The sequence below is a fragment of the Silene latifolia genome, unplaced genomic scaffold, assembly GCF_048544455.1.
Source record: "Silene latifolia isolate original U9 population unplaced genomic scaffold, ASM4854445v1 scaffold_20.1, whole genome shotgun sequence".
Lineage (NCBI taxonomy): Eukaryota > Viridiplantae > Streptophyta > Magnoliopsida > Caryophyllales > Caryophyllaceae > Silene > Silene latifolia.
This window is the reverse complement of record NW_027413163.1, coordinates 9,382,932-9,394,280: the sequence shown is the minus strand read 5'-3', so window position 1 is coordinate 9,394,280 and position 11,349 is coordinate 9,382,932. Positions and strand designations below refer to the sequence as shown.

Genomic DNA, 11,349 nt, shown 5'->3' with positions numbered 1-11,349 from the left:
CTTAAAAAATAAATGTAGGTCCGTTGCACTACAAAATATGAGGCCCCAAATATTAATGTACAGGTGTACTATACCTCATGATTTGTAATAAATTTCATCAATAAAGCTTGTAAATTCTGTTGTCATAATCAAAGGCTCAGTTCCGCCACACGTGGTTGTCCATGGCCTTAGACACCCTGACTGGGACGGAGGGGTACTTTTTATGTACTCATATACAATACTCATAAAACAACTACTCCCTCTTATTCCCTAAGTTCTTCCACATTTGTTTTTGGGTAGAATTTAGGTGTTGTTTGGCCAAGCTTAAAAAGTTCTTTTGTAATTAAAAAAGTAGTAGCTTGACAAAACATGGTAAATTAGAGAGTTTTAAAAGTGCTTTTGAGAAGTTGAAAACTGATTATTTACCCCCAAAAGGAGAAGTAGATATTTACTACTTCTACTTCTACTTTTTACATAATGAACCAAATAAACAAACAAAAGTTGTATTAAAGTAGTTAGGCCAAACATATAAATTTTGTGAAAAACCACTTTTACAAAAGTATGGTCAAACAATTAAAATTTTTCCGAAAAGTAACTTGTGAATAAACTCCTTTTAAAAAGGAAAACTCATTTTCCATAAGTAAAGTCAAACAGCACCTTAGTGGGATGATGATATATGGATGTAAATGAAAGTAAGAGAGTAAATGTGAAGTTATGAGTTATTATAATCACAAATAATAAACAAATAATAAAAGTGAAAGATTTTAGTAAATTTATCGTTTTAAAAAATATGGAAGATCTCATAGAATAGAAGGGAGTAATAAGGCTCTTTTTGCAAAATCGATCGTGAAAAATCACTGAAACTCGATAAGGTACGACTAAACTCTGAAATGGTACTAAATCGAAAAGGTAACTAAAAAGGTAGCTGAAAATTAAGAACTGATAAGGTAGCTGATTTTTATCAAAACTGTTTGGCAAACTAACTGAAAAGGTAATTGATATGTGTCAAAAGACGTAACGGGACATGGTTTAATATTATTATCATTTATGTTAAGGGGTAAAAATGGCATGTAAAATATAATCAGGTACCTGAAATGTCAAATGCTACATTATGTAGCATTTCATTTCAGGTAGCTTATTTGCTAAAAAATGCTACTTGTCAAACGCTTACAAATAAATAAACTACCTGAAACATTTTGCAAAAAAGCTACTTAAGTGAAAAAAGGTATCTGATTTACGCTGCCAAACAGAGCCTAAAACTGTTTTATCACAAATAGGTGAAATAAAAGTCGAAAATAATTGAGGAGTGGAAATGAAGGGCCCACAAAGACAGTTTGATTGGTGATGATTAGGCTAATGCGATAATATGCAGTGTACTAATACAATCAACGGCTTAGATTGTCTCCCGCCTTTTATATTCCAAGTTACCAAGTAAGTGTACGTCGTTATCAATCCTACGTTTTACTCTTAACTTTTAACACTCTTTATCCGGTTTGGTTCGGCTGAACCGGAAGCCGGTTGGGATCCCAAGAAGGACAAAAAATGAACGGCACGTGGCAGAGGAGCAGCTGTCGGATCATACAGTGGCATAATACCAAACTGTTTCAAATCTCTTTTACAGTTCGTCAAATTTCACTTTTGGGTTTCACGTCCATTTACACAAGTATATACATGCACCTGACACTTGGTCATTCTTAAGACGGTTATATAAATTTTAAATGTAGAACGAGTTAAATATTACGATTAATGGTGAAGCTAGGAGGTGGGGCTAGCATGAGTGCTCACCCCGCTGAAAAAGAAAAAAACAAAAAACAAAACAAAGTTTTTTGTTAAATTTTCAAAATCTGGGACGTGTCTCAGTTCCAGTGTATGCTCCACCCCCAAAGAGGAGTAGTCATCGGCCATTAAGGTTATACGCTTATACAAATGGAATATAAATTTATCATTTGTCATTCCCTAAACATTCTATTTTTGGTTTCATCCATCTATTTTACCCTTTTTATTGTTAAGAATTTAAGATGGATATTTTTTGTCTTAAACAAGAATTTGGGTTGTTAAATACGTTTCATACTTCTACTAGCGGGCATTTAGATCAAATGATAAGTTGTTTTAACCTTTTTAATTAGATATTTTCGATTCAAGTCCTGAAGATAAGTTGTGTTAAAACTCGTTTAAAAGAGCTTTATCACCATTATAATCTGTTCCAATTTGAATCAGAATAAAATCGGACAGTAAAAAAAATGTTTCAGACGCCGTGTTATGAAAGAGTTAAAACAAGTAAGAATGTGTAGTAAAATATAAAATACAATTGCATAAATTATTATACATAAAAGATGTTGAATCATATTATGAGACTCTTGGGAAAAAAAAGTATATGAGTCTTATATTGACACGAAAGAAATATCTTCTTCCGTATTTATGTTAAGAGTAATACTCCGTATTAAATATGGGATTGTATTTAAGCATTTAATACCTTCTAAATGTGGTATTAATGTAGGAATTGAGAATTAAATTACACATTACTCAACGCAATTAATACAAATTTTAAGGATCTGTATTTATCATTTCCCTTATTTTTAAATTAAAAGTATTATTTTCATATTTCCATTATTCTACTACTCTACTCATCTCCATTTCCTAATGTTATAACATATGCAAGAAAGACAAAATAAAGAACAATAAAGAAAGCAACGCACATATTTACGTGGTTCACTAACACTGTGTTAGCTACGTTCACAGGGTAAAAGGGAGAGAGTTTTATTAATCTATGAGGAGTTTTCATATTACAGATTCAGACGATATGATAAGCATGACGGTTAGGAAGAGGCTTATAGAGTTTATATAATACTCAATAAGACCTAATACAGAATGATCTAATAAGGCCCAACACAGATCCTAGCCCAATATAGAGCGAGACCCCCGCATAATCGTTCGAAGTGGCGACTAACAGATTCAAGGCACAAACCTAACACCTTATATTATTCTCACAATCTCAATAGAATAATAAAACTAGTCAAATAACACCACATTTGTATAGATGAGACAAATCTTTTGCTAATCCAATGCATTTTATTTTTGTCTTATGTATAATATTTGACTCATGTTAAATGAGAATTTGATTGACATTCGAATTTTTTTTGAAGAATGGGAAGGATTGGCATTTAGAAGATGTTAATGTATGGTACCCGGTACCCCTATTTCACAAGTTATCACGAGGCTTTGATGCGATGAATTGAATGAAATCAGACGTCTTTCAAATGAATTCACGTATTATATCATTTCCCTTTGAATTTAAGGTGCTCCATCGACTGCTTTCGTTACTATAGTACTGTGTATTTTCGAGTCAAAGGGAGTAGCTTATATTGTACGAACAGGGGCGTCTTAAAATATAGGGAGTCCCAGTTTCCGCGCCCATAGTCGCCTGTGGCCTTAGACGCCCCTATGTAAGAACACGATTTATGATTATGGGTTAGCTTAACCATTGGTCGATGCTGATTGGTCAGCGCTCAATTTCGAGCTTGATGCCAATTTAGTGAAGTTGAACTCTCTTTCGTCTTCAAGTTGTAAAGATGATTTAATGAATTGGAACTAAATTGTTTAAAGGAAATGAATCATGAAATATCAAGCTATTAAACGAGGAGAGTTTCTCTCCATTTCCTAAAAAGAAATGAAGAGGCCATTTCCTATCGGTGGTCCAGATCGTATTCTGGCATTATCGAACGGCTCAAAATTTATGGGTAAAATAAATGGATAATGAGGTTTGGTGGAATAATAATGAGGTTTGGTGGAAAAAATATTATTAAATGAGTTTGATGGAGGAAATTGAGAGGAAGAAATGGAGAGGATCCATTTTCCTATTAAACTGTCGTCTCTTAGGTAATTTAGGTGCTGCTAAATATCAAGTTATTAATATTTCTTTTAACCATCGAACATTGATTACTAATAATAGCAGTAGTTAAAATAGCTAAGATCAATAGAAACGGTTGAAATTACTTACAACTTTTTTTCGCTCCTATATTATCACATATGAAACTTCTTATTTCTCTCAATAATGAAAGTTCTGTTTTGCAACAAATTGATTTCATATAAGGAACTCAATATTTCGTAAGTCAATTGTAAGGAGTGCTTTGTATGACAAAATTACTAATTTTTGCATATTAGTATTTTTTTATTTATTAGTATTTTTTTTTCACTTTTTATAGCATATTAGCATGGCTAAGCTAAAGAACAAGCCAACTTTAGAACGTAAATCTCGGAAATAGATTGGAGACTATTGCATGATACAATGTCACTTAAAGACCACAATATGATTAGAGATATTATAAATTCTTATTTACGACGGTATTATCCGTCTTAAACTTAAGATATATCAAGTATTATATCACTTGTGTATATATATAAGACAAATATATTATTTTTTCCTATATATTTTAATATATACAAGTGGTATGTATTTGACCTATTTTAAACTTAAAATAGATATTTCGGTCTTAAGGGAAACTTTATAGGGAAAGATAGTCAATCCACCTCCCGGCCCCCTCCAGTTACACAACTCTAGCAAGTTAAAATAATCATCCTCCTGCCTCAATTGGTCTCCCTTGTGACGGGTTACTATTTGTGGCGGATATTTTGTGAGATAAAATGGTAACAAAATGGGTTAGTGGAGAAAGGGGACCACATGAATAGTGTTATAGAGAGAGAAAAAGTGGGTACTTTGTGAGGTAAAATGGTATCCGTCTCTTGTTTGTGAGTGCTGTCACAAACAAGAATTTGTGTTTTGGATATTAGTTTAATGGAATTTTATTTCTCAAGCACAAGTTGAGTAAGGCTAAACTTATGCTCCGCTCGCTTCGTTATCACCCCTAAATAAGACCGGGCTGATATAGAAATTAGTGTATGTGAGGGACCGAGAGGGTGCCATTCGTAATTATTAAGAACTATTTTGGTAATGTTAGTAGTTGTTTTGGAACAAAATTTTATCGAATCGAGTAAATTTCCAATTCGGGTATCTCAAGTCGAAATAGAATTTGATTTACCATTAGTAATAGTAAAATTCTAAGTCAGTTAGGAGCAGAATTCTATCAAATCAAGTAAATTTTAATTCGGATTAGTACAAAATTTAAATTACTACATGTATAACGGTGTAAAAAGTGATACCAAAACTCAGTACTATTGATAACGGCATTTCATTTTCCCTTTTAAAAAGTTCAAATATCTTTTGCACTGGCCTTCAGTGCTCTGCAATCTACAAAAATGAGTGTCGGTCATTGGATTTTATCTCCTCTTGTTTGCCCATGAATGTCCTATTTGTCCTACACCCTTGCAGTTATATCACACAAGTTTATGGACATCAGCACATTAAAATCATTGAGCACTACTGTTGCAAATTCTCATGTAAAACATTGTGGTATACATTTATATAAAAGTCAGACCGATTTATACGAACACGACATTGCAAATATGCTAACATCTAAACGATCTAACGCGAGAAATCAAAGTGAAGAACGCAAGGCTTACAACACAATCAAAACATTAGGGCATAGCATAACTCTGAAAGAAATTGTCATCGTACGAGATTCCCGCAATCACGACTAGGTTAAGTCATAGTGAAAATCACCCAAATCCCCATAAGATAGTTCATTGCTGGATAGTTAGCATTACTAGATCATACAAACTACATTCACACTGAGGTGTTCAAGTGTTCAAAACCTAAGGAACAATGTAGAAAGCTACTGTAGCACAAAACATCCGATGGACGGGATAACAAGTGAATGTAGGCAATAAAATTCATGCTCAATATGGCTCGATACTCGATTTGATGTTCTAAAGAATATCAACTAGCCACCATGACCTGCCGACAAGTATGCGCGGATTATTTCTTTGTCGGGAGTGTCCGGTTTTTGTTGACTTTTAATATTCATATACAATCTAGTACATAAATTAACAATTAACCCACCTCAGCTGAAAGGTAGTGGTGAATATTCAAAACATGAGATCAAGGGTATAAACTCCAAACTCCACCAATGCGAACAAGCAACAGTCCCTAACGTCTCCTGTACGAGTCATAATGACCAGTAGTCCTCCCTCCATAATGATCATCTACTCTCCTTCCATACGGAGATCGTGATCTCCTTCGCCTGTCTGGAGCATAAGGAACTCTTTCATAATGACCTCTGTCATAACGCTGCCGAGGGGGGTAATCACGAGATTGTCTACGTTCTTGACTTGGTCCTGGGCCTGTCAAAGGTTTAGACTTTAGATACAGTAAAAAAATGTTAAGCGAGTCAACGGAGAATTACAAGCCTTTTCAGACAGCCTGAACTGTATAACTCTATGACTACTCTATGCGATTAGTTTCAATTTCAAAGATATGAAAAATGAGCACAAGCCTTATACCTCCTCGCTTCTCTTTCAGACCCTGGTAGCGACCAGGAGTTGGAGTCCTTCCACGAGACCTTTTTGCCTGAAAATGGAAAATGAAAATCTATCAGAACAAATATTATAGAGGAAAATGTTGCTATACAGCATAACCATTACTCTCTTACCGGTTTTCTATAGTTTACATTAGGAAAACCTAAAATACACATAAGCTCCTGAAAAAGTTTTTACAAAGATATTATTGTCAATGTCATAGAGACATGACTCCTTCACTCAAGTCTCCGCGTTTTGAGTTTTGACCTTTAGAAACAGAGGAAAAAAATAGAAATTCTTCTTAAGACGGGCATATCCCTCTTAAATTTATAACGGGTCAAATAGGACAAATGGGACAAAAGCAGAATGCCTCAGGAGTCGGGCATAGCAAAAACCTTGTCCCACCTATCCAAGTAGGGTGTTATTTGACTCATTTAAATCTTAAAACGGATATTCGAGTCTAAAGAGAAACCAACTGAAAAACATATCAGCTACTAAAAGTAAGATTGCAAAACGAAGCTACTGGACTTTTTACCATTTTCATGTTTGTTGAAAATTAAAGCAAAAAAATCGATGATGTCGCCTGTAACTGATGGAGAAATAGTGTTGAGGGCATAAACCCCTTGCAATCAGTTGATTTAAGTCGATAAGCAATGTCGATGGAGAGCTATAGTCACGAAAGATCAAATCCACTGTAAGAGCATGAATGAAATTTGATGGGGCTAGACTGACAAGACCTGCTGCCGAAATTTATCAAAAAAAAAAAAACATTCTGAAAGAGGAAAAGCACGCAGTTAAATCAGATTTTATCAACTATGAAGAAAAACCTTCTCCACTGTGATTAGACGGCCTTCAAGAACAGAGCGATTCAGATTCTTCAGACATCTTTCCGCTCCTTCAACAGTCTCCATAGTGATGAAAGCAAAGCCACGAGATTCTTTGGTATGAGGATCCTTAACTAAATTGCATTCAAGGACCTGAAGATACGGCAATGAGTTATCGCAGAGAGCTAATCCACAGAGATAGATAAAACATGTAAAAGTAGGACATAGGTCTCAAGATACATTGGTTACGAATTTTTTAAAGCAGAACTGTTCACAGAAAATGAAGGCATCAATTAGCTGGTGTCACCGTGTATGTAGTGAGACTGATGGGTTTACGCTCCACCAGTCTTCCTTTCCACGATTTTTACATTTTCAGGAAGCATTATAACTCAGTAACTCACATCTAGTAGCTTAGTACTTAAATAGGGAGGAAAACATACTGAAGCCGAGATATCTAAAGCTTTTAAGACCAATAAAGCCTCAATTTAAAAGTCGTGCCCAAGATTGCCACATAGCAGGGGGGATTATACCTCAAACGGATCACATAAACATAGATATGCCTGGGTGAAAATTATACCAAAACGCTGCTCTAAAATCTAAGGCTCAGAAAAAGACGAGCACCAAATGTTTTAAAGAGACACTTATATTAAGGCATTGTTTGGAAATGAAATTATGAGGGAGAGGAAGAGGAAGGAGGGGACATGCACCAGTGATGTTTTGCTTCCAAATCTTTCCTACGTTGGAAAGATTTAAATTTGATTAACAGGGAGGAAAATAGAACCTCTGCCACCAACCACACACACACACACAAACACAACTCGTTAGCCATTGTGCATTTGTACCCCTTCTCAGTTCTCACTCCACTCAAAACGGGATAACTGGGTAAGCAATTGTACGGAAACATAGCTTGGCAAAAATGGCACACGTGTGATGGACTGTTGGTGATTGGTGATTTGCAGTATTGCACTGAAAATGGACTGCACACATCATTAAACAGCTTGAAGCACCCACTAAATAAATCACTATGACAAATGTCGGTGTAGTTGCTCATGCGTTTGACATGGATGACAGCATATTCTACGATACAATTTCAGTTTAACCCAAGCAAGCAAAACAAGACGTAAGATTACAACACCACCATATGCAGGGCACTTTGTCTCATAAACAAGTGAATTCAGAACAATATTCATCTTAAAGAAGACTGTGTTTCAAGAATAAAAGCAAGCCCATACCTTCCCCTCCTTGCTAAAGAACTTCTCAAGATCATCGCTGGTAACCCTCATCGACAAACCAGTCACATACAAGTTATTTCCGGGATTCGAAACATCAACACTCCTAACAGTACAACAAAAACACCACAAAATTAAACCCTCAATTTTCAAATACCCTTGCCCAAAAAAATGAAAATTGATGATGTTGCAAAGCAATACCTAGAACGACTGCGTCTCGGCAATGACTTTGACCTAGACCTAGACCGAGGTCGGTGACAGGTAGTGCCTGGGGAGGCAGACGCATCTGGTGAAGGTGACCTACTAAAATATAACTCATCCAAACAAATCAGTTTTAGAATCAATTCCAATACCAATCAAAAAGGAGAAATTATAGGGTACACCTACTGTACCACTTTATGGTACACCTCTATTATAATCCGTCTTGCTTGAGTAAACCATTTTCCGCAAGAGTAGGTCTTGCTTGAGACCCTTTTACCCCAAGACATTTCGCAACCTCCTTTTATTTCCACCTCTATTATAATCCGTTGTGAGAGTGGTCTTAAGTTAAGACGGTCTTTAACAAGAATTGATGGTTCCGAAAATACCCAAGTATATCGAAAGAGAATAAAAGGGGAGAGCTCTCATTCGATAAGATGTACGATAAAGTGGTACACCGGGTGCGATTTTGTTTCAACATTTAGTATAGTTTAAATCAAATACTAACCTTTCATCCCTTGAATGTGACATCTAGTCTACTCTACAAATCAACAAAACAAAACAAAAACAAATCATTTACTAAAAATATTCATAAGCTCTAAAATTTAACAGTAACAGTAACACATTATATCACTAATATCACATAACGAAATTCACCCAATGGATTATTATTGTCTCTTATTGTATTTAAAGCAGGAGAAACAAAGTGAAGGTGATTACAAAATTCAGGAATTCCCAAAAAAAAATAGAGTTAGGGTTCTGAATGAGCTCCGGATTTAAGCAAGAAATTACAATAAAAAGAGAAAAGGGGAAAATCATGGCAATAAAATCAATAGTAGAAGAGCAGAGTGAAGAAATTCACCAAAATGGAAGCTCACCGTGCACTGTTTGTATCCAGAAATCTGGGGAAGATGAAGGTTCAAAACTATTGTGGTATCTAACCGTTTACTTTCTTTTAACATGTCTACAATTTTTTTTTTTTGGCCGGTCGGCCGGTCGGAGTGAAAGGAGCTCTCATTTCTTAAATACGAGTTAGAAATTCGAAAGGGAGTCGGGTTAAAATACGGGTTAAACCAAATACCCCAAACCATACAACAAGTTTTGGGTTTTTAATATCGTCTCCGATACGATTTTCAAAAGCTGATAGCTCGGAAGTCCGACAATTCTATTCTCTATTATTCAATGCTAACGTTTTAAAACACGATAGTTACCAATACCAACTCCTCTCATTTTAAACAAGATAGTAGCAAAGAAATCATATGAACAAACGAGCACTTTCCCTATTGAACAGTACGTTTCGTAGCTACCAATACCAACTCCTCTCATTTTAATTAACTTCACCGACTTGAAACTATATTGGCGTGATCGTGATGATAATCGTTTCACGCCGGTAGTCTCCAAGGTTAACAATTAGCACCTGTTGGGGCTGGTGTCCTTAACAGTTAGTGCAAGGACTTATAAATCTCTAAAAGGATCAAAGGGCATACTTTTGGTATTATTATCAGTTGATCCACGTTTATCAATAACGGTTGGCTTGCTAGATAAGTTTGACGTTATTGTCATACAGATGGCGGTGATCAACTGGTCCCTAAAAGTCACACCTATAGGATACGTTTGAGAGATGTGACGGTATGAAAATACACTCATGTAGATGCCAAATTTGACTAACCAGTTAGTCCGAATTATTTGACTAATAATAAGTCAAAATGTGATGTTGAGATATTTTATTTAATACGGATTAAATGAAAATGGCTAAGGCGAATTAAGCAGTTAATTCGTAAATTGAATATAAGCGTTTTATATTTAATTAAATGTATATTGAATGTAATTATACAATATTGTCTTTGTCGGACATGTATTAATAATTCAACTAATCCGTATTATTAGTTGATGCTTTAATAACCGATAACCGATGACAGTTTATAATTAGACCGTGTCATATACATTTAGTAAATTGCATGTCGGACTGCGAGTTAAAATAAAGAGGAAATGGAAAAGCCCATTTCCCTCTCTTGATCTCGGTTTGGCCGAATGGCCTAGACAATAAGAGAGGCTCACTCTCTTGTTTAACCTATTCATTCATTTGCAAAAAGAAATTAGGGTTTTGAGAAAGTGCCTCTCGAAATTCGGATCTCTCATCCAACATAAACTCACAAAACAATCCTCTCAATATTGCAAGGCAATTAGAGGATTCACTCTAGCACAAGGGCATTTCTAGGACAATCTTGGGTGCAACATTTAGGAGGAGATCTACTTTGATCTCTCATTGCCATTTTGCACTAGGACCGAAGGTTATTTCTATTGCTTAATCGTTCTTTGTTAATTTCGTTTATGACAATAAATTGCATATAAAATTTGCGTTATAATCCTATAAAGAAAGGGTTTTATACGGATATTACCCCTCAAGTGGTATCAAAGCGAGGCCACGTAAATTTTCTATGTGTTTTTCATCAAACGGAATGGATCGATTATTTTTTTTTGATGCATTTTTCACTCGGCTGAAATTTTTTTTTTTTTTTCCCTCGGCATATTTTTTTTCCTCTCGGCAATTGTTTGATTGCTGCGTTTTTTTGTTGTTGTGCCTTGGGAACCGTGTCATGTTTACACGGTATTGGTTGTTGTTCGTCTTGTTTTCATTTTGATCTTTGCATATTGTTTTGTAATCGATATTCATCCCAATATGTTAAAGATCTATCAAAATGATTGCA

The 11,349-nt window shown here is 35.2% G+C and overlaps 1 protein-coding gene across 5 annotated transcripts; it reads right to left on the bottom strand.

Moving 5' to 3' along the window:
• Positions 1-5,753: 5,753 nt before the first annotated feature.
• Positions 5,754-9,639, bottom strand: LOC141638431 (serine/arginine-rich splicing factor SR45a-like). Of its 5 annotated transcripts, none has more exons than XM_074447839.1 (7): positions 9,520-9,639; positions 9,150-9,182; positions 8,645-8,746; positions 8,447-8,549; positions 7,218-7,367; positions 6,376-6,442; positions 5,754-6,216 (listed from the first exon to the last, which is right to left on the bottom strand). In XM_074447839.1, exons 2-7 carry the CDS (start codon positions 9,170-9,172, stop codon positions 6,023-6,025), a joined length of 639 nt encoding a protein of 212 aa, XP_074303940.1. In that variant the 5' UTR covers positions 9,173-9,182; positions 9,520-9,639; the 3' UTR covers positions 5,754-6,022. The 5 variants fall into 5 exon arrangements, with proteins under 5 accessions (XP_074303940.1, XP_074303944.1, XP_074303942.1 ...); XM_074447843.1 differs by having other exon boundaries at positions 5,754-6,210; XM_074447841.1 differs by having other exon boundaries at positions 9,150-9,177; positions 9,520-9,635.
• Between the last annotated feature and the right edge of the window lie 1,710 nt (positions 9,640-11,349).